A 23,340-nucleotide genomic window follows, 5' to 3' on the forward strand; every position below is an offset into this window, starting at 1 on the left:
GGTTCTACTGATAACACGACGCCGGCCAAAGCTTGCTATAACCAGTCAGGTTGCAGGAAACCGATCTCACAACACCGTGAGTTCCCTTTAAAGGTGCTCTAAGGACAGAGCATCTGGAGTTGAGAGGAATGGACTGTGTACCTAGCAGCTGTCTCAGTGTGCTACATGCCAGATGCATGCCGGGAGGGCGGCCGCTCAAATGACCCTTTGTAGCAAATGAGTCATAATAGCGAATCGTGACCCTTGATAGTGAATGTAATGTAACGTAAGCAGAATGCAAGCACCTCTGGAGTAAGTCATATTTTTACATCCACTTCAGTCTTCTGTCTTGGTCATATGTATTCTTCAGGCTGATACAGAATAAGCAGATTTGACAGATTTACAGGTTTCATACTGCATAAAAATTATGTATATTTCCGTGTATACATTTTAGTAATGCGGGAAATCATCCAAAAACTAACTTTACAATGCTGTTTTCCATGGACTTACTGCACAGAAAACCATAAAAATAAAGAGTCTGGCAACGGCAAATTCAAACAAATCAAAAGCATGCCCACTGAGCAGGGATTCTGCACAACATCACATTAGGCAACATCCTCTGGCAGACAAAATACATTGGTAATGCCAAATAGATATCCTCACTGACCCAATAAGCAGTCAGATTGTTGTGGCTCGTTGGTCTAGGGGTATGATTCTCGCTTCGGGTGCGAGAGGTCCCGGGTTCAAATCCCGGACGAGCCCTTGATCCTCTGCGACTCCTTTACAGGTGGCCCACCGTTCTAGCTGGTGGTTTTGTGTCAAGGCTGAAAAACATCATGTTTGTGATCACAGTGTGAGATCCCTGTGAAACCATGGAAACTTTCTGTGTAGCGTTTGACCTTCAGTGTGCACTTATTGTACGTCACTTTGGATAAAAGCGTCTGCCAAATAGAAAGCAATGAATTACAAATTACATGTAGATCAGATGTTTTTTACTTTGTCTGTTCTCCACCACCCCAAGAGACCAGTCCCTTTTCCAGACAGGTGTGTTGCGGGTACAGTACCCAAGTCCGAGTTCCCGTTTCCGTAAAAACACACTCTGACCTGCTCCTGTGAGACAAGCCTCTGCCACTTCTGCACCAATGCCTGAGCTTCAGATGCCAGTTCTAGAGGGCTCATTTCCAGAGTGATTTGGCACCAGCGATTAATTTAACTCGTTCATGGCTAATGGCTAAAGAATTAATGCCCCTTATTCCCAAGGCTGTGATTGGCTGCCGATTGACAGGAAACCTGCAGTTTGCCTCCCCAGTAGTAATGTTTGTACTGGAAGCTATTATTCTTTGTGTTTTCATATCAGGCAGAATTCCACAGTTACTGCGCCTGTATGAAACAAATGCACGGTACTGCACCATGCGCCAGCGTCGCATTACAAATTCTGCTTTGCACATTTCTGAATACAGCTATGCATGGAACCGACCATGCATGCCTTAAGTGGGCTGCCAATCAAACGTAAACTTGAAGTAAATGTCCACATACACCTTGTCAGATACACCTTCAGCTCTTATTTATAGAAATGGCCCATTTACATAAATTGTACTATTTTCCTGTTAATAATTTTTTTTTTTTTTTTGGGGGGGGAGCATTATCTTGTGACATAATGAACACTTTAAATGTTAGAAAAAAGTGATAGCACAAGGTCTTTAAAATGAATGAGCGTGTGGTCAGGATACTCAGTATTTTACTATTTACACAAATCTATTTAAGGTTTGACTAATCAGTACAATCCTGCAATATCAGATTCAGCTGAACAGCTTTTAAAGCCTTAGGGACTGGAGTGGCATCACTGTCACGGCCTGTCAAACAAGATACATTTTTTGTAATATGCATCTTATCCATGTGATTTCATTTGCATTTTGATTTCCACCCTTCATTTAAAAACAAAAGCTTAGCTTTTTTTTTTTTTTTTTACAACTCGGTGTACATTTCCAACAATTATTTGTTATCAATACTTCTCAAATAATGCATAACACTAACGCCACATCACTCCACACGAGCTTTTACGGTCGATGATGATTAACTAGAAATGTTGATTGGGTCAGTTAAGCTAAATATACGTCACCATGTGCTGAAATGACCCCTATAATGTTTTATTCGGATTTAGAAAATATTCAGGATTGAATCACTCCAGCAAACACTGCTCTTCCCGACCCATATGACCTGGAAAAATCTTTCATTCTTTCCTAATGCAGTAGCTATGGCATTTTAAAGACCAATTTTCGTCATGGGGTCTGCCTCAGCTTGAACTCTAAACATTATCAGATCTTGTGTTCCGATGCAAGATGGGATTTGGAGGGGGAAAAAAGCGTTGGTATGCAAGAGACTATTCGGACGGGAAATAGTGGAGGCGTTTATCGGAGTTTACAGCGCATACGTAGTTTTAGTGGGGCGCGCTCTGCTCTTCTTCCCAAGCTCTGATTGGACGAACGCCGTTTCCCTCCTGTTGCTATTTTGAGGAGTGCCTTAATGCAGTATTACATGACGTCATCAGTTACTCACCCAGTCGCTGAGTGAGGGATACGAACAAAGTCACAGGGCGAACTTCGTTTTGCACTGACTGAAGTTGTGATTCGCTCCTTGAGCCACTGGTTTTTTCTTTCTTATTTGTTGATTAAATAATATTTGAAAACTTTCTCACAAAGGGTTTACTGTGGATGTAGAATACAGAGTGAACAAGCTTGCAAGCTAAAACAAATATTTCTGGCGCCAGATTATTTCTGGTATTGTTTTCTTGTTCTTGAGGGAAACATGGATCTTTGCAGATTTGCATTTTGACAAAAGTTGAATGCCTTGGCAAACCAATCTTGTACAGTTTCTGCAAGTTTGTTGAGGATTTAGCTATACATGTACAGGAGAACTATTTATTGCAGGACGTCATTTTAAAGGGAAACGAGCTTTATTGCGTGCATTTCGTGTGCAACACAGCGAAGTTCTGCAAAGCGAATTCCAAAACGGCTTGCACAACTCTGCGTGCTGTTTCAACATGTCATTGCCAAGAGGCACCGGTAAGTGATGCATGTTTTAGGCGAAAAAATGGCCTTGGTTGCCTACTGACTCTTAGCATTAACCCTTGGTCGCATATTGATCTTTTTAAAGTTTGCCTGTGGTTGGTAGCTAGCTTGCTATCGTTATAGCCTTGACATCAGTTGTTGCTATGGCTAACGTTAGCTAGCTAGCCAAATGCTGCCAGCGAGGTAGCTATTTTTCAAGCTGCATTTTTTGCTAGTTACGAAAGGTGTGATGATTAGCTAGTTGCTTATAGTTACTGCACCTTATATATGAGTGCTTGAGAATGTGCTGTCCTGCTACAAACTGGGCCAATTTCCGATTTTTTGCAACTATGAATACCGAGAATAAGTCTAGTGTTAGCTGTGTAATGGTATCACTAGCTAAAAAGAGGGCACAAGTTCGCAAGCTAAGTAACCTGTTTAAGTGACATTGTTGAATGCCATTGTTAAGTAAATCTAGCACACAGAATGTCACATTTTGTTACGTAAAGAAGAGCCTGTCTGGATGTTTTATAGTGAGTTTTATAGGATACTTTGCAAAACTGTTGGATTATTTGCTTGATTACTTGTTTGCCATATGTGTTGATGTTTCTTTATCGGAGGCTATCTTTGTGTAAGAAAGTGCAGTGACCGAATCCGGAAGTGTGTGTGGTCACTATGCAATTGAAAATCGTTGAATGAATGGGCCTAACCTGGCTAATGACACTATGTTTTTCTATTTTATTCCAGGATTAATCTCTCGGCACCAGTTTTTTTCTCTTCGGAGCAAATTTCTTGCACATCTGCAGACTTTAATAACGTGAAATGGCGTATCATTTGATAGCTGCTTGATAGCTAACCTGTTAATTTTGGCAGTTATGGCACCTTACCGATATTACTGTATTGAGGTGTTTCTTTAAAATCTCTGTATGATTGATCTGAGTGATGACACAGTTGAATTAAAATTGAATTAAAATTGTACGGTGAGTTGCGGATAATCAGTATACTTAGCTACACATTGTTCTTGATTACAGTTTTACGTTTTACTGAAAGAACATGGAAAGTAAACACGTGTTAGCCTACTTGGTGTTGAACACGTTTCCTCTGTATTGTAAAAACTAAAACACTTTGAGATACATGGACGAACTGGCTGGTGATATAAAGCTGGTGTTATTTTCATTACTGCTGAGGTTGCTGCCGGTTAAGTTTGCCGTTTTCAGGTGGTGACGGCTGTGGATAGAGATGCTTTTGGATCGGAAGCATGCGTGGGGTTGTGTGAATGTGTACGTTTGTATTTCGGAGGAAGTAACTTTTAAATAGAGGCAGGGAAATACAGCGCATATTTTTAACTTTAGCACATACGTGCTGGAAAACTGGGCATTTGTACGCCCTCGGTAAACTCCTGCAGCAAACATGATACTGCTTTGAGTTAACTTTTGAGTGTCTGGGGTTTTTAGCAGGAACCAGTGTGTTGACACATTGGTGTTGGTCATCCGTAAAACATGCTTGAAAATGTTTTATCATGTATACCTGGAATTTCATTGAACTTGCTTCCGTTTGTCCTTCCTCATTCCTCTCCGAAAACAAAATTGGTGCCAACTCGTCTTTTTGATTCATATTCGTTAAATTGCCATGTTCACTAGGTTTCTCTTTTCAGTCACCATTTCTGAGGAATCCTACACACCCCACTTTCACTTTCAACTGGGTCTTAAAGGTGACACTTAGCCTATACTTAATGCCCAGTTTGGCTAGTTAGTTCAGTTCCGGGTTATGTGACTCAGCAGTGGGGAATGAGCTTATTTTTCTGCAAAAGCTGAGGAGGAGGGAGGGAGGGAGAGGGAGTTTGCGGTATATGGCATCAGTGTTATCTCCTGTCCTTCCCCAAGCAACAGATGGCACAGAGAGGGAGGAGGGCTGCATCGCGACTCTCTGGTCATAAAGGTTCATTAATGTATACGGATGTCATAGAGCTGGTGGGTGGGCAGTAAAAGGCAGTGTGGAATTCTGAAGAAAGAGAGCGCTGACCTTCTCCAGAGGTCTGGGCTATTAAAAAGAACACAGAAACCTAAAAGCTTTTCTCGCCAGTGGGGAAACGGCTGGCTTATTCTTCTGGGGTCAGTTCTTGTGTTTGCACCATCTTTGCACTTTTGCAGAGGAAAGGAATGAAATGGTTTCTCGTCCATGAGTTGGGAAGATTTAACCATTTAACATTTTATGCATGATATGGAAAAAAAATGTAGTGTTTACATGCTAGCTCAGTGCGGATGCTTTGTTTCCAGTAATATGTTCGTAAAATGGATTGCATTTAATCGGACCTGGGTCAAATTCGTATTTTTTTTGGATCCAAATACTTTTCTACGTTTTACTGATCTTGTCTGGTGTATTGGAACCAATGAAATACTCTCAAAAAGTGAAAACCCCGTCTTCTGGTCATATTTGCAGGTTCAGTTAAACCAGGCAAGATCAGTAGAGAAAAAGAAAGGTATTTGAAACTAAAACGAATACGTATTTGACCCAGGTCTGCATTTAATACATAGACTGTTGAAAAATTATGGACAAAGTGACTGTGACATCATCTATTGACTTTCCATGGGCTTGTAAGAATGTTTTGAAACCATGGTAGTGCAGTTTTTTTTGACCCACCGTGTTGCAGAAATTGGAGTCAGAGACTGCGCAGTAGGGACCTGGGGGGGGGGGGGGGTTGGGAGGGTTGGGGGTGCACCTTAAACAGTCACAAAGTAGGGTCTGGGTCGTCCAGTAAGTGCTTAGACACAGTGGCCCTGATTCATTCATAAAATATTATAATATAGTCCAAATGACACAGTAAATTAACAGATGTGCAGGCAAATGTGGAGACATCAGACAAACAAAAAAACGCCTGTTGCGACTACGTGTTTTCGTGGGGAAAATTTATCGACTTTTTGTTTTGGCCGTATCGATGCCACTGACTGCGTTGAAACGGGTGGCTGAAAATGAAAGGCTGGTGCCTTACTGGTGCCGACTTAGCTCTGGCGCTAGTGAGCAACGTCTCTCGGCAAGACCAGGAAGCAGGCTTCAAAAACGCGGCCCAGTTTTGGGCGGCTTGCTTTGGGTCAGATTGTAGTTTGTGGTCAGCAGAGGTTAGCGAATCTGGGGCCGCGCTCTCACTTTCTCACAGAGAGAGCGGATTGGGGTTTGCAGGTGCGTGCAGTGCTAGCAGAGGAGGCTAGCATGGGCTGCATCCTCTCATTTTCACAGAGAGCAGTTTGGACGTGTGTGCGGTGCTAGTAGAGGAGGCCAGCATGGGCAGCATGCACGCCTGCCTGCAGGGCAAACAGACGAAGCTCGAGTCGGTGTACCTGAGACTCTGAAGTCTGCAGTGCTTTCTCCTCCTTTCTCACTCCCTGTGCGTTTCCACTCTCTTCTCCATGTCCACACTGTTCGTGCAGAGCAAACACTGGCTGGTTATGGTTGCTTCCTGTTAGCTTTTTTTGTTTTCTTTTCTTTGTCTCTGATTGGATAACCGTGTGTGGTCATGGTAACGAAATAAGAAGGTGCTGTAAATGGAGTCGCAGTGGTTGCGTGACTGAGTGGTTGTTTGTATGTGGGTGGGAGGTGCAGAGAGCCCACATAACCCAGGGGCTGAGCTCACTGTACCAGCACAGACCTGTGCCGTAGAGCTCACTGTACCATTACAGACCTGCGCCGTAGAGCTCACTGCACCATTACAGACCTGCGCCGTAGAGATCACTCCACCAGCACAGACCTGCGCCGTAGAGCTCACTGTACCATTACAGACCTGCGCCGGAGAGCTCACTGCACCAGCACAGACCTGCGCCGTAGAGCTCACTGCACCAGCACAGACCTGCGCCATAGAGCTCACTGTACCATTACAGACCTGCGCCGTAGAGCTCACTGTACCATTACAGACCTGCACCGTAGAGCCCTCTCGCCTAACCGTGACCTCACCCACAGAGGTGGTTGTTTGGCACCGTTTACTTTACGCAGCCATCGGTGTGCCACACAGATTAAGAGGAAGGACACCGGGCATCTTGATGGTTGTTATCGGACGCGCGCCGCGTGGTCTTAAAAGACTGGGGAGCGGGGCCGTTCGGGCCCCGTGATGCCGGGGCAGTCCTCGGGCAGATGCCCCGGGTTGCCCCGGTCGGAACGGGGCCTGCCCGGGCAGACGGGTTTTATCCGCTCCGCTGAATCCGGCGCTGCCCCGGCCTGGCCGGGCTGGTCTGTGCCCCGCCCAGCTCACGCCCGCCTGTTTACGGCGATGAAACGGAGGACGAGCCACCACAGGCTGCGTTGCCGTTGCTGGGAGACCGAAGGGGGCGGGGCCCGAGTGGGGCTCGGAGGGCCTGCAGGCTGAGCCATGGCTCCTCTGTCTGAACAGTTGCATCCTACACCCTGTTACTTTGTTTTTGTGTCCCTCATTATATCCACTCCCTGGGTTTTGTAGTTTATCGTATTATTTAATCGGCGAAACGTGAAGTCACAGGTTACAGGGAGGGGGCAATGCTAGGACCCTGCGCCACTGTGAAGGCCGGAGAAAAAAAAAAAAGACCTGGGTCCCAAAAAAAAAGAAAACCACAGAAGCTTGTGGTTTGTGAGTTTGTGAGAGGAAGCGGCTGTCTTCACTTCCTGGTACCGCCGTGCCGCCGGTGACGCTGCATCCTGCCTGTGGCGGGAACCGGGGTTGGCGTGGCAGCGGGACCGCACACCCCCCCGACCCCCCCCGGTGAGGTGGCCCTCTCGCTTCCTGCCCTGAGGTCCCTACACCCTTCCACTGAGCGCGCTCGCCGCGACCCGCCAACCGCGGGGAGGAGGGGAACCGGGGGGGCACGTCGCGGGAAGAGGAGCGAGCGGCAGCGCGTGCACGGACTCGGCCCATCACCGAATCGCGGCCAGCGAGGGACGGGGGGCGTGGCGAGGGAGGCGGGGGCGGTGGGGGGGGGAAACAGATTTTCGCTTCGCCGCGAGGTCTTTTGCGTAACTGCCGATCGTTGGGCACTTCCTCGCTTCCTCTCGGAGGCCCCGCGGCCTGTTGCGTTGCCGAGGTGATGGCGAAGAGAGAAGGTACGGGCGGCGTGCGCGGTTCGTGCTCGTTTGGGTCGGCTCGGCTCGGCTAGGCTCGGCTCGGCCCGGCTCCCCGGGGAGCACGCAACACCGCGTGACCAAAAACCAAAAGAAAAAAAAAAAAAACGGGAAAAGCGGTTTTGCAAAGCACGGGAGCTCGTGCACGTTTTTTTTGGGGGGGGGGGCGGATGGGGCATTTTGTGAAATGTGAAAAGAATGGTGCAATTGAGTTTGTGCAGCGTGCTGCAGGACGCATGATGCAGTGCATTGAGCAGCGTGTGCAGCGTGCTGCAGAACGCATGATGCAGTGCATTGAGCAGCATGTGCAGCGTGCTGCAGGACGCATGATGCAGTGCATTGAGCAGCGTGTGCATCGTGCTGCAGGATGCATGATGCAGTGCATTGAGCAGCGTGCTGCAGGATGCATGATGCAGTGCATTGAGCAGCGGTTGCAGTAGCATTCTGACTGCGGTGGAGCCGTACGGTTCCTAGCTTGCTAATGCTTGCTAATTGAGCGTAGGATAGAGGAAAAAGAGGAAAAACCTCCGTTGCTTTGAAGGTCAGTGCTCGCACGGCGACTCGTCTGTGCTGCGCGGTCTGTGAGTGGGGCCCTGTCGGTTATACACTGTTTTTTTTTCCCGCGGACGTTGTGGCTTTGGCTGAGCGGAGCTCTTATCTGGGTCGAGGCGGGATTGGCGGCGTAACTCCTGAAATGCTCACTCCGACGGACGGGCATGTGCAGCAGGCTGCTGGAGGGTTGGTGGGGTGGGGGGGGGGGGCTGCGGGCTGGGGGCTAGAAGTGGGTGGAGCTCAAAGCTGTCCGTCGGGACGATCTGTGCACGCCCGTCATGTCGCCCGACCGCCGCCCCCTTCCCGTCAGGAAGTGGGCCCTGCCTCGGTTTTGCTCCGGGTCCGCACTCTGGGGGGGGGTGATCTGCGGAATGTTGGCGAGTGACCACAGAGCGCACGGAGAAAAACCTCCCGCAATCGCCACTTTCAGAATCTGTTCTTTCCGCTCTTCTTTCGTTTTCCTCCGCTCTTTGAGCGCGGTCTCCTCTCTCCCCCCGCTCTCTTTCCCCGCAGCTCCTCTGAGCCCGCGCGGGCGTGTCGCGACGCGAAGAGGCGCACGTTCGAACTGGCCCGACGCTCCGTAGCGTCGCCTGCAGAATTCCACGCATTCTTCCGCCGAGCGCCGCAGATTCTCCCGCCGCACGGAAGCAAAGTGCTCCCGATCCGAACAGAGGCTTCAGCGGCCTTCGGACGCGCTCTGGGTCTTTGCACCGGCATGTCCTGGCGCTTTGCATTCTGGGTCGCCGCTTTCTGAAATCACGCGTAGGAGCGCTGTGATTTGAGGTCACGTTACTCTGGCTGCGCACGCCAGCACGTCTGTATTCATTAAAGCTGCATTCTAAAGAAGTTGCTCTGTCACTACGGTGCTGAATAGTCTGTCCCCGCGTTTGTGCTGTTCTCCCTCGCGGTGCTCTTATGTTATGCCTCGGTGTTGATTGTGCGGCTTGCCATGACGACTCGTGATGTCACAATGGCACAAGACCACAGCCTGCAGAATGACCAAGCATAAATTCTCGTCTCTGGAAATCCACGTTCCTGTGCTGTGCGTTCGAAAGTGACGTTTCCATTTTTTCAGTCCTTTGTTTTGTTTTTAAAAGGACAAAGAAGAAAGGAGTGCAGGCGGGCGTGTCCGGTGTCGCGCCCAAGCCGCTGTCCTGCACGGCTGCTTCAGTGCACACAGGAAGCAGGGCAGGAAAAAGAGCAGGTCGTTCCAATATGCTGTGCATATAATTTTATTCAACTTTGTGTACATTACATTACAAGCATTTAGCAGATGCTCTTGTCCAGAGTGACTTACACAACATTTTACATAGCATTTACATTGTATCCATTTTTACAGCTGGATATATATACTGAAGCAATGCAGGTTAAGTACCTTAGTAGCTCAAGGGTACAACGGCAGTGTGTCTTACCCGGGAATCAAACCCGATAGCACTTTAGCAATTGATTCAATGGAAAGCCAAAAGATAACACTCGCAGACAGTTTCCTGCTGTAAACCTGAACGCTGAGAGTATCAGAACCTGATTTAGTTTTTGTGGCCCGCAGTCCTGTGCTTGCTGTTTCACTTCCCCCCCTGGATGCGTGCGGTCCAGGCTGCAGGCGTTTCTGATTGGTCCGTCTGGGCCGTTTCTGCGAGCCTCTGATTGGCTGTGCGGGCAGCCCGGCGGGACGCCCTGTGTGTGTGTGGCACGCTGCTGAACCTCTGCCAGCGCCGTTAATTCATCTGGGAATGACAAAAGCGGCGTGTAAAAATATTCAAATAGGTCCGAGGAGCGTGCTTTAGACACGGGTCGGAATATCAGAGCGGGCTGGGGTGCTGCTGGGTGGCGTATTGGGTTAAAGACACTTCGCCGTGGCGCGCAAGTGAGTCTCGCGCCCTCCGATGTAATCCGGGCCGTGCCGGATGCCTGTTTTTAGGTAAGGGGTCCTATGCGGGGGAGTGGGGACGGAGTCGTCCCATCGGAAGCGGGGCGCGCCGTCGCGTGTAAACGTAGGACCCGGAGAGGAGCGCGTTCGGAGGGAAACGTTTGGCCGCTCGTCCCGTCGAATTCCCGCGTCCCTGTCAAAGACCGGCTGCTGCGTTTCTCCGAGAGTCCGTCTGACCTGCTCTGTTTCTCCACAGGAAAGAAGAAAAAGCATGGCCTGAAGTTCCCCGAAGAAGCTTTCAGGCAGAGCGAGCCCGAAAATTTGTGAGTGTTTCCCCTTCCTTTCATTGGTCTGTCCTGCGGAGGGATTGCGCCGTGACACGAGCAGCTCTACGAGTGACATCATCACAGCCTTCCCAGCTCTTTCTGACTTGACATCCACACGAACGGATCATTTATTTTATCAGATAAATGAAACGATGAAGTAACAATCCTGAACTGATGTAAGCAGTAGGGTGTCTAAGCTATGCTTCATGTGCCATTATCTCAGGGAGTTTCAAGATGGGTTCTATTCCTGTTGGTCTCCTTGGCAGTTTTTACCCTAGCAGGGGGATTTTGAACTTGTAGAACTTTCATTGCAACACCTTTCATCTCATCTAATTTTTCATGTTCTGATCTCAATCCCCTTTCCTCTGTGGAGACAATCATCAGGTCTTCCCAACTCGCGCTGACTGAAGTCTAAATTATGCGCCTGATCATGTGATTGCATTATTGTCCCATTATTGGTCAATGCTCAAACCTCTTAGCTGCAGGTTCCACGGATTTCTTATGTTGGATACCATGGTAACCGCCGCCATGTTCTTTTACAGGCCGCCTCGGAACTTGGACTCGAGAACCTTCATCACCATTGGAGACAAGGTGCGTAGATGTTGTTTTTCCTGAAATGTGTTACATTACATTGGATAAATGGTGATTCTGTGAGATGCCGGTGTTTGTGGGTGAGTCTAAGGGTTAAATGAGGCATCAGAGCAGCTCACTCCATGGAGATATCTGTTTGTACTTGCATCAGAGCAGCTCGCATTGTGGAGATATCTGCCTGTACTGGCATCAGAGCAGCTCGCATTGTGGAGATATCTGCCTGTACTGGCATCAGAGCAGCTCGCATTGTGGAGATATCTGTCTGTACTGGCATCAGAGCAGCTCGCATTGTGGAGATATCTGCCTGTACTGGCATCAGAGCAGCTCGCTTTGTGGAGATATCTGCCTGTACTGGCATCAGAGCAGCTCGCTCCATGGAGATATCTGTCTGTACTGGCATCAGAGCAGCTTGCATTGTGGAGATATCTGCCTGTACTGGCATCAGAGCAGCTTGCATTGTGGAGATATCTGCCTGTACTGGCATCAGAGCAGCTCGCTCCATGGAGATATCTGCCTGTACTGGCATCAGAGCAGCTCGCTCTATAGAGATATCTGCCTGTACTGGCATCAGAGCAGCCCGTTCTGTTGATGTCGGTATCTCAGCTTTATGTGTGTTTACAGGTTTCAGCCAAGAAAAGCAGTGCATATGGGGGAGGGGGGGGGGGGTGTGCAGTTAGCAAATCTGTGACTCAGCACTTTCTGGGACTAGAACGTTCCGGCGTTGTGCGGATTCCGGGAACTGTCGGGCGTGAGCGACTCCATTTGAACACTTAAATCCATTTGTCAGTTCCTTCCTCATCTGGTGATCTGTGTGAATAACGTGCGGTTACCACAGGGCAAACGCCCCGCTCAGCGCAGTAATTACACCTCGTTTAAAGCAGGTGCCAAGTAACAGGCTGGAGCGGCGGCCTCTCCCCTCGCTGTCACCCGGCTGTTGATCTGACCGAGCCGCGCCGGAAGCTCTCTCAGACGAACCTCGCCGGGGCCGCTCTCAATAAAAATCCCCTCAGTCGCTTGGAAAAAAGTTAACTTTTTTGTAGTTACGGCGATTTAACGCAAACAGACCGCGTTCCTTAAAGCACGTCTCTACGTATTCTGCAGAATTCACCTTTTGATCTTTCGGCTGTTGTTCTTCAGAAACGGCGGTTCTTCAGAATGCTGACAGGAAAGAAAGGGGGACTTTTTGCTTCGTGTGTGTGCGTTCAGCGTGTATTCAATAACGTTCATTCATTTTTGTGGCTGACTCTGGAATAGTGGCACGCGGCGAGGACTTCCTGTTTACTGATTCTCAGTCAGAAAGGTGCGGCGGCTGTTTGGCATGCGCCGCCGGAAGCGGCAGTCCTCCTGAGCAGGATACGGCCGTACGCGCGGTAGCTTACGTGCTACAGGGCTCTGGTCATATCCCGAGCTCCGGGGGGTGGTGATTTCGGGCAGCTGGAATCCGTCTCCGGACCCCCCGCTTGGGAATTCGAATCCGGTCGGAACTTGGCAAGCGGGGGGGGGGGAGGAGGGGGGCTCTGAAAGGGCGCCAGCTTGGGGCAGCGGTCCCAGACAAACAGAGAAGACGAGGCTGGTTTTTTTTTTTTTTTTTTGAGGAGGTTTACATTTCCGTCTCTTCCGAGTCTTCGGGGATTCGGCCGACGTAGCCTTATTTAGCATTTCTCGCTAACGCGATGTAGCCGCCGCTGCCCGAAGGTCCGTCGCGTGTGAAGCCAGGTTTCCAGGCGGAGACGCTCGCGGGCAGCCCGCGTTCTCCGATAAACGCAGGTATTGATTTGAAGATGGTGAGCTGTAACTGGGCCCGGGTCTCGGCTGTGCATCTCCGGAGCGGTGTGCAAACATTTATACCTCGCCGAACCTGGGTGAAAACCAGGGAGAGAGGTGGAGGAGGCTGGAGCAGGGGCGAAACGAGCCTCAGAGGCGGTTTGTGCCCCTGGACCTCTCGCCCGCTCGCGTCGTACGAGCGCCGCGAACGCAGCACGCGCCGTGTGCGTCGCGTAGCGAGCAAACGCGCCGAATCTTTCAGCCGCGATGAGCTCTGCACGGTGCCCCAGGGATTTCACCACGGTGCACCAGAGGCTCACGCCGTGCCCGAGTTAGACGTTTAAACAGGAAATCACGTGTGCGGGAGGGGGAACACAGTGTTCCCCAGTGCCCCAGTCTCTTAGGGTGGCACCCCCCCCCCCCCCCCCCGAGTGGGCCCCACCCTTTCACACAGTGTTCTCTTAAGATAAATAATGCTCTGCAATATTAGATTCTCCTGCACATTTTGCAGCAGATTGTATCGCAGTGGAACTGTTAAGCTTATACAGTTGGGTTTGCGGCACATGTCAAATGTGTTGTATCAGTGAATTTTGGTAAAGTGAAACAACTTCTCAAACTTATGATGAGGGGTCCCTCAAATGCCTTTGAGCCTGGGAGGGGGGGGTCAGTGGATCAGAAAAGGTTGCAAACACTTATTAGAAAACCTGGAATTATGAAACATGAGAAATATTAACCATCGTAATTTTTTTTTTTGCTTAAAATGTTTGAACATCATTCAGAAATTTGTTACCGATATACCCCGATGTGCAATGCATACGTAAAGGGAGAAGAGTGTAATACAAGAGCGGGGACTAACCCGGTTGCTCCGCACACCCCCCCCCCCTTTCTCCACAGAATTTTGAGGTGCAGGCAGATGACCTGGTGCCCCTGTCGGAGCTGGGCCGAGGGGCCTACGGGGTGGTGGAGAGGGTACGACATGCACAGAGCGGGACCATAATGGCCGTCAAGGTGAGAGATCCGCAATGGTATCGTTATCTTAATGTTGTAGCTCGTTATCTTGATGTAGTAGCTTGTTATCTTGATGTTGTAGCTCGTTATCTTAATGTTGTAGCTAGTTATCCTGATGTAGTAGCTCGTTATCCTGATGTAGTAGCTCGTTATCTTAATGTTGTAGCTCGTTATCTTAATGTTGTAGCCAGTCATCTTGATGTTGTAGCTCGTTATCTTAATGTTGTAGCTAGTCATCTTGATGTAGTAGCTAGTTTTCTTGATGTTGTAGCTTGTTATCTTGATGTTGTAGCTTGTTATCTTGATGTTGTAGCTCGTTATCTTGATGTTGTAGCGTGTTGTCATGCCTCATAGTTTGACTGAACATTACTCTCTGACCTGGCCTACGCTTGCTGTGTGAACTGGACTACATGTGCTGTCCTCATAGAGAATCAGAGCGACGGTCAACACACAGGAGCAGAAGGGGCTCCTGATGGACCTGGACATCTCCATGAGGACGGTGGACTGCCCCTACACCGTCACCTTCTACGGGGCCCTGTTTCGGGAGGTGAGACCCCTGCTCCGGCCTGACCCCGTGCTCATAATCAGGGGGTCTCTGGGTTCAGATCTCAGGGTGAACCATCCCATGCCAGATAATGGACCTCAATTGTATAAAACATGTATAATAATAAATGTTATGTTATATGCACTGGGTATGGGTATCTGTGTAAATGTTTCTTAATATGCATTATGTTTGAAAAATGCTGTACTGCTTATATAGTTGGAACAATCTGCGATAGAATTTTAAACTTGACAAATTAATTTCAATTGTGGACTTTAAACATGCAATTCATGACTCTGTGGCTGAAGTATGCTCCTCTTTTAACCTCTTCTCTACTTTGAATTATTGTTACACCTCTGTCTCATTACCCATTTGATGTTTGTACATTTTGTTAGGTGTAAGTCTTGTTGGGTAACTTTGTTTCATGTCAGGTCCCCCTTGCAAAAGAGATTTCAATCTCAACGGGGGGTTTCCTGGTTAAATAATGGTGAAATAAAAATAAACAAAAAAATGAAAGAAATTTATGTGATGACTACTCTGAACTGTGGTTTAGCCAAAATGCAGTGGTCAACTGAAGACCGCGTTCTGATTCGGAGAGAGAGCGTTTGTGGTCTTTGTCTCGGAGTAACCCCGCGTTCGCGCCGGTTTCGTTGCCAGGGCGACGTGTGGATCTGCATGGAGCTGATGGACACCTCCCTCGACAAGTTCTACAAAAAAGTGGTGGAGAAGGGCAAGCGGATTCCGGAGGACATCTTGGGGAAAATCGCCGCCTCGGTGAGCGCCCGATTTAATGGCGGTGACCCTGGCCGCGTCTTTCCACGGTTCGGACGGACGGTATTTCTGTCGACGGCTTAGCGGTCTGTACGGTCTCCGTACACAGCAGATACTCTGAAGGGAAAGTTGCGTTACAGTTCGCTTTCCTGCAGTCTTGGTCGATTCCTGCAAGTTTTCACCAGCGGTGCGTTTCAGGTGAAAGGTCGAGTCGGGTTGAACCACTACTCGCGGTCGGTCCCGAATGCCAGTCTTGCTCAGGCTAAGGCTGTTAGCCTGACAGTAGGCTAACGCCTGTGTTGTTTCAAAGTGACGGAGGGGCAAAACTCAGCCAAGAACACGTGTAGTACTTTGTTATTCATGCGTTACTAGCGCTTAGCCAAAGCTTTTATCCACAGCGACTTGCAGGACGTTTTGCTTTTTTTTTTTTTTTTTTACACAGCAACCTTTGGGGTCATAAACTGAGTTCCCTACCCATGATGCCACACTGCTGCCCTGTAAACACGCTGAGGCCGCTGACTCATTCCGGTCGCGTGCTCCGTTGCGCGACTGTTTTTGTCTTGCCGTAAACATGCCCTCTCACCTCCTCTCCTTTTCCAGATCGTCAAAGCTCTGGAACATTTGCACAGCAAGCTGTCCGTGATTCACAGAGGTAAGCGGCGCCCTCTGATGGCGCTTTGCGGTATCGCAGTCTTCTGCCTGCGGCGACTGCACCTGCGCCTGTTTCATAACGTCTTCGCTGCACGTGTGACCTCAAATGAGTTTCACTGACTTCAGCTTGGGCCTTAGTTTTATGAATTACGTGGCTGTGAACAGCGTTGGAGTTTTTAGGGCTGCTGGATAATGTGCTCTTTTGTGTGTGTGTGTCTGTCTGCGTTGTGAATGTTTGCTCTCTCAGATGTGAAGCCCTCCAATGTCCTCATTAACAACGAGGGCCACGTGAAGATGTGCGACTTCGGGATCAGCGGCTACCTGGTGGACTCCGTGGCTAAGACGCTGGATGCTGGCTGCAAGCCTTACATGGCAGTGAGTGAAAATCTCAAAGTGCTATTGGCCATCAGGCCGTATTACCTTATATGGTTTGTGCGTGCAATAAGCTCAGGACGGTAGTCAGCGTAAGGGTGTAGTAAAATGGGTGCTGTTCTCTTGGAGAGAAGCTGAGGACTGTAGCCAGTATTAGAGTGAGTGAATAGGTGCTGTACTCTTAGAGATCAGCTTAGGAGTATTAGCCAGTATAGGAGTGTAGTAGAATGAGTGCTATTCTTTGAGAGACCAGCTTAGGAGTGAGTGAATGGGTGCTGTTCTCTGAGCGATCAGCTCAGGAGTGAGTGAATTGGTGCTGTTCTCTGAGAGATCAGCTCAGGAGTATAGCCAGCATTAGAGTTAATAGAATGGGTGCTGTTCACTGAGAGATTAGCTCAGGAGTATAGCCAGCGTTAGAGTTAATAGAATGGGTGCTGTTCACTGAGAGATCAGCTCAGGAGTATAGCCAGCGTTAGTGTAGTAGAATGGGTGCTGTTCTCTGAGAGATCAGCTCAAGAGTATAGCCAGCATTAGTGTAGTAGAATGGGTGCTGTTCTCTGAGAGATCAGTTCAGGAGTATAGCCAGCGGTAGTGTAGTAGAATGGGTGCTGTTCTCTGATTGGGCTCTTCTATGTCTGCAGCCAGAGCGGATCAATCCAGAGCTGAATCAGAGGGGCTACAACGTCAAGTCAGACGTGTGGAGCCTGGGAATCACACTGGTCAGTCCTTCTCACCATCATAGTTACACGCACACGCACACACACACACACACACACATCCACACATCCTTTAATCTGTTGAATGAGGCCAGAACAGGGCCAAACACCTTTCGTATCCTGTTTCCTCTGGGAAAGGAAAATCTTCAGCTGCTTCCTCTTATCTCAGCTCATGCCTCATATACCCCTGTGTGCGCTCCTCACTGTTAAAGCCTGTCAGCGTTAAAGCCTGTCAGCATATGAACATGAACACACCACCCTGCTCATGGCACAGCCTCTCTGGCTGTAGTGCTCCTCTGCCCCCCCCCCGTTCTGCTGACGCCAGGCCGTCTCTATGCCCCCCCCCCCCCCCAGATCGAGCTGGCCATCCTGCGCTTCCCCTACGAGTCCTGGGGTACGCCCTTTCAGCAGCTCAAGCAGGTGGTGGAGGAGCCGTCCCCCCAGCTGCCCGCCGACCAGTTCTCCCCGGAGTTCGTGGACTTCACCACGCACTGGTGAGCACGTCGACCCCCCTCCCAATTTACACACCGTTTTAAACCACGTCAGGTTAACCGCCTCTGTCCTCCAGTCACAGAGTGTAAAAATAATCCCGGAAGTATAAACTGAAGCAATTTTTTAAATGCGCTTGGTCGTGTAAATCATATGTGATTATGAATTGCTAGGTTTTCATCAAATTTTATGATATCTTTACTCAATTTTAATTTATTATTTAATAATGCTTTAGTAGTTTATTGTATGTATTTTATGATTATATGATTTTGTGCTGTATGTGCGTGCGTTTGAAAAGCCCCATCTAGGGACAAGCATCGGAAATTAGCATATGGTATAAATGCCGTGATACATTGCACTGGATATAGTTTGACAATAATCTATGTTTAAATGTATCTGTCCCTATCAAATAAGCATTAAATAAATAAAATAAATAAATAATTAGGTGTAGAGTGTAGACCCACGTTTGATACGCAAACGCCATTTCTGTGTTACCGGGTTTTGCGATGCACTTTTTCGGGAAGTCTAGCCAGTTTCAGTTTTCCGGAACCCTGCTGCCTTTTGGGGGAAATGGGGGCAAAGAAGCCGTTACAGGATTTACGAATTGACGTGCGGGCGAAGTTCGGCATTCCGTCCCGCGATGAGAATGACTTTAAAACTTCACGTCGTTTTTTTTCCCTTGATTGTCCTGATTTGAGTTGTTGTTGTTTGCTTTTCGCAGCTTGAAAAAGAAAGCGGAGGAGAGACTGAGCTACCTTGAGCTCATGGTAAGTTTGAGGATACCAGCGGTGCGCCAGTTCCAAGCTCAGGAAACAAACTTGAATAATGAGCTCGCGCTACGTGCACGTGAAGTGGCTGCGTCCCGGGCGACGTTGTTCGCGCACTCGTCTGCTTACTTTGTGTCTGACCGGAGATTTAGCAGGCGCACCCACTAGGGGGCAGATCTGAGCTTCTCTTCAAATGGTTCCTCCACCATGCTTCCTGGCTTCCTGGCATCAGTGACGTCACCAGGCATAAAATGTATACTGCCCCTGTGGTTTACACGGGTATTGCACCTTGTGAATGCGTAGCATGCACAAAAGACGCTGTGAATGACCGCAGGACACGCATGCTAGCCATTTTGCGTACGGGTAATTTAAATCAAGTATGTTTCCAGCCTAAGATGTATTTGAATATTTGAATGCGCATTTTAAATATATGCATATTAACAAAGTTCCTGGTGACGGGAATCGTGTCTGTTCTTAGTTTGAGGAGCGTCGTTCAGCAAGTATCACTCTGCTTCGTAGAGTATTAAGTATCGGGTGGAGGCTAAAATGAGCTCAGACACGTTCAGTCGGAGGATTTGAACCGAAGCGCTTTGCAGTTAAATTGAGGATGCCATCAGACTTCGCTGTGGTCCTGACAGGAGCAGCCCTTCTTCAAGATGCACGAGTCCAAGGAGACGGACGTGGCCTCCTTCGTGAGGGAGATCCTCGCCGACGGCCAGAAGTGACTCCCCTCCGCCTCCCGCCAAAGCTCCGTCGCCGTGACAACGCGCACGACGCCTTCCCCGGATTCGTGCTTCGGGGTGGGGGGGGGTCGTTCGACCCGTCACGGACAGTCGGAAAACAATGTCAAACAGCCTTACGACATTAATGTTTATTCTTTTTGTTTTTTACGTTTTTTTTTCTTCTTTTTTCCTTTTTTTTTTTTGTGGAAACCTGGCAACAATTCGGTACACAGGGAGGAAAATGGGAGAGCTGGGCTGTAGCGAAATCGCTAATGCACAGGTTCGGTTCAGCGTTCAGTCTTCTAATGAAAATGACTTTAAAAAAATAAAATAAACGTCTTTAGTTTTCCCGAAAGCAATAACGGTGTAAGAGCGTAGTGAGGACAGGATGTCGGGTTGCTTGCCTTTTTTTTTTTTTTTTCTTTTTTTCTTTTTTTTTACCCACGATGCACTGCGCCTGGCCTCTGCTTCCGTTCACACAACTTCTTCTGCTGTAAGCCTGTGTGAGCCGGGGGGCTTTTGCTGAACGTACTGGTCCAAGATGGCGGACAAATCTCCTTTTGCTGTCCGTACCGGGGGGGGGGGGGGAATTTCACATTTATAAAGATCTCGGAGTCGGGTTAGAAAGCGTTGTAGCGCAGCGTTTGCGTTTCGTGGTCTGGCCTCAAGGGGGGAACTGAATGTGAAGATCCGCTGCTTACTCGAGCCCTTTTTAAGCGGCGCTGATGCGAACCCGAACGCGCAACGTGGGCTGTGAGGGGGGGACGTCCCGCTGCCGGTGCGTCCTGTGTCACGACCGCTGACTCGGAAACTTCCAGAAACCTTCGGAGCGTTTCTGTAAAACGAACTGCTCGCTCGCGACCGGTGGCCGTTCGCGGATTTGGCGCCCTGCTGCTGCTCTCTCCTCTGTGCACAAGTCCCGCCCCACTCCCCCCCCCCCCCCCCCCCCCCCCCCGCCTGCTTACCACCCCAGGCCACAGCAGCGTAGTTAACTGGCCACACTGAGTCCTCCGCCTGTCGTTCCTTTCGCCTCTGTCTGTATATTTATTGTGTTTATTTCGTAGCGCGACCTTTCCTCGAACACAAGGCGCGTGTGATTAGTGGGGGGTGGGGGGCGGGGGGCGGGGGCTGGCGATTGGCATTGGGTCAAATGCACGCTGGTTTTTTAAATCTCCTCGAATTGCCCCCCCCTTTCAGGCCGTGTACGGTTCTACTAAGTGCTAAGAGCGCGACTCGTTAAGGAGCCTTTCACTGGCGCGTAGCTGAAGGTCACTCTTCCTCTTCCTCTTGGGAACGAGGGATTCTGCTATGAACGCGTGGAGGTGTCAGGCGGCCGGAGCAGCCCCTCCCGGCGCGACGGTGTATATCCACCAAAGGGAGCCCCGCCCCCTTACGGGCCACGTGGGCGGGGCTCTCTGTGACGGGCGCGTAGCTCCTCCTCCCGTTTGCCCCCCGCTCCGCCGTGGCGGTAGAGCCAAGCCACAGCGCCCTGGCGTTTCTGGGGGGGGGGGCATGACTCGCTGGGCCTATGACATCACGGGCGATTGGGATTGGGGGTGGGGTTTGTGGTTAGGATGAATGTATGGGGTGTGGGTGTGGGTGTGGGTGGGGCTAGTGATCTGGGGTGTGGGGGGAGGTTTGGGTGGACTGAAATATAATATGCCTATTTGTGCCTATTGTAAAGATGCCTTTTAATTAGGTTCAGTGCTTCTCTGTACAAATATTACAAAGGAAATTGCCAAATAAATTGTCCAAAATATATTGAGCAGGCCTCAGTCTGTGTCTTTGTCTGTCTTCTTTACAGTACACCTTTCCACATAAACACACACACACACACACACACACCTTTCTAGGGCATCCTGACTGCTCTTTAATGGGCACAGCACTTATTTCAAAGTGAAGGTACAAAGTCTTGAAAGAGGTTTTATTTCCTATTTTATATGTACTATTTTATAATTTAAAGGCCACTTACAAATGGTAAAAATGTTCTGTATTAGCAGTGCAAACATAGGTTTAATATAATATATAAAAACCTCTTTGAACATTATGAAAAGTGCTGTTCAATGTGCTTTTAACAACAAAAATAATAAAATGGACAAAGACCACAAGGAGGTTAAACCTTTGCCTTTTGTATTTAAAAAGTGTGTTGGCCTGTTACATGATGTTCGTTATGCATGTTACTCCAAAAAGGTAAACGCAAGAAAGTTTTCAGCATAAAAAAAGCAGACAACAAACAAAACATTCACCAGTATTATTTCACCTTTAGTATACTTTGCGGAAACTAAACGGACACATTCTTGCTTTGCTACTCTGTAAAGTGTATTTGTGACAGTTCTCTGTAAAAAGCGCTATAGAAATTTTAAAAAATTGTATGTTCCATTGCAATGTTACCCTCATTTTCCTATGTGCTTTCATTACATTACATTACATTACAGGCATTTAGCAGACGCTCTTATCCAGAGCGACTTACACAACTTTTTACATAGCACTTTACATTGTATCCATTTATACAGCTGGATATATACTGAAGCAATGCAGGTTAAGTACCTTGCTCAAGGGTACAACGGCAGTGTCCTTACCCGGGATTCGAACCTGCGACCTTTCGGTTAAAAGCGCAGTTCCTTACCCACTGTGCCACACTCCGTCCTCCGTCCTGTAATGTAATGAAGCATAGGCTCTGCTTATCGGGGCCGCTGTCTGTGAACACTCTAGCAGTGGTTTGATGGTCCTAGGCCCTATTGTCTGGGAGCTATTGAACTTTGAAAGCGTTAGCCGGCTGCATTTTTTTCCGATCGGCGGCTTAAAGTCAGGTTTGGAAATATTCGTGTAAAATCGCACGGGATCGTAGCGCCCGAAACATAGGCTCTGCTTCTCGGGGCCGCTGTCTGTGAACACTCTAGCAGTAGTTTGATGATCCTAGGCCCTATTGTCTGGGAGCTATTGAACATTGAAAGCGTTAGCCGGCTGCATTTTTTTCCGATCGGCGGCTTAAAGTCAGGGTTGGAAATATTCGTGTAAAATCGCGCGGGGTGGTAGCGCCCGAAGCATAGGCTCTGCTTATCGGGGCCGCTGTCTGTGAACACTCTAGCAGTGGTTTGATGGTCCTAGGCCCTATTGTCTGGGAGCTATTGAACATTGAAAGCGTTAGCCGGCTGCATTTTTTTCCGGTTGGCGGCTTAAAGTCAGGGTTGGAAATATTTGTGTAAAATCGCGCGGGGTGGTAGCGCCCGAAACATAGGCTCTGCTTCTCGGGGCCGCTGTCTGTGAACACTCTAGCAGTGGTTTGATGGTCCTAGGCTCTATTGTCTGGGAGCTATTGAACTTTGAAAGCGTTAGCCGGGTGCCTTTTTTTCCAATCGGCGGCTTAAAGTCAGGGTTGGAAATATTCGTGTAAAATCGCGCGGGGTGGTAGCGCCCGAAACATAGGCTCTGCTTCTCGGGGCCGCTGTCTGTGAACACTCTAGCAGTGGTTTGATGGTCCTAGGTCCTATTGTCTGGGAGCTATTGAACTTTGAAAGCGTTAGCCGGCTGCATTTTTTTCCGATCGGTGGCTAAAAGTCAGGTTTGGAAATATTCGTGTAAAATCGCACGGGAACGTAGCGCCCGAAGCATAGGCTCTGCTTCTCGGGGCCGCTGTCTGTGAACACTCTAGCAGTGGTTTGATGGTCCTAGGCCCTATTGTCTGGGAGCTATTGAACTTTGAAAGCGTTAGCCGGCTGCATTTTTTTCCGGTCGGCGGCTCAAAGTCAGGGTTGGAAATATTCGTGTAAAATCGCGCGGGGTGGTAGCGCCCGAAACATAGGCTCTGCTTCTCGGGGCCGCTGTCTGTGAACACTCTAGCAGTGCTTTGATGGTCCTAGGCCCTATTATCTGGTAGCTATTGAACATTGAAAGCGTTAGCCGGCTGCATTTTTTTCCGATCGGCGGCTTAAAGTCAGGTTTGGAAATATTCGTGTAAAATCGCACAGGATCGTAGCGCCCGAAGCATAGGCTCTGCTTCTCGGGGCCGCTGTCTGTGAACACTCTAGCAGTGGTTTGATGGTCCTAGGCCCTATTGTCTGGGAGCTATTGAACATTGAAAGCGTTAGCCGGCTGCAT

The 23,340-nt window shown here is 49.0% G+C and overlaps 1 protein-coding gene and 1 non-coding gene across 4 annotated transcripts; both read left to right on the forward strand.

Annotated features, from left to right (window-relative positions):
• The first annotated feature begins 669 nt into the window (after positions 1–669).
• trnap-cgg (transfer RNA proline (anticodon CGG)) lies at positions 670–741 on the forward strand. Its single transcript has one exon. It is a non-coding gene; the product is annotated as a tRNA-Pro (tRNA).
• A 1,781-nt stretch (positions 742–2,522) lies between these two features.
• LOC135243224 (dual specificity mitogen-activated protein kinase kinase 3-like) lies at positions 2,523–21,003 on the forward strand. 3 transcript variants are annotated; one of them, XM_064314881.1, is made up of 12 exons: positions 2,523–3,041; positions 10,781–10,847; positions 11,393–11,441; positions 14,100–14,213; positions 14,641–14,760; positions 15,412–15,528; positions 16,126–16,177; positions 16,424–16,551; positions 17,190–17,267; positions 17,619–17,758; positions 18,475–18,520; positions 19,159–21,003. In XM_064314881.1, the coding sequence occupies exons 1-12, from the start codon at positions 3,020–3,022 to the stop codon at positions 19,243–19,245; spliced, it is 1,020 nt and encodes a 339-aa protein (XP_064170951.1). In that variant the 5' UTR covers positions 2,523–3,019; the 3' UTR covers positions 19,246–21,003. The 3 variants fall into 3 exon arrangements, with proteins under 3 accessions (XP_064170951.1, XP_064170953.1, XP_064170952.1); XM_064314883.1 differs by lacking the exon at positions 2,523–3,041 and adding an exon at positions 3,202–3,559; XM_064314882.1 differs by lacking the exon at positions 2,523–3,041 and adding an exon at positions 8,039–8,087.
• Positions 21,004–23,340: the final 2,337 nt, after the last annotated feature.

The sequence above is a fragment of the Anguilla rostrata genome, chromosome 17 (assembly GCF_018555375.3).
Source record: "Anguilla rostrata isolate EN2019 chromosome 17, ASM1855537v3, whole genome shotgun sequence".
Taxonomy (NCBI): Eukaryota; Metazoa; Chordata; class Actinopteri; order Anguilliformes; family Anguillidae; genus Anguilla; species Anguilla rostrata.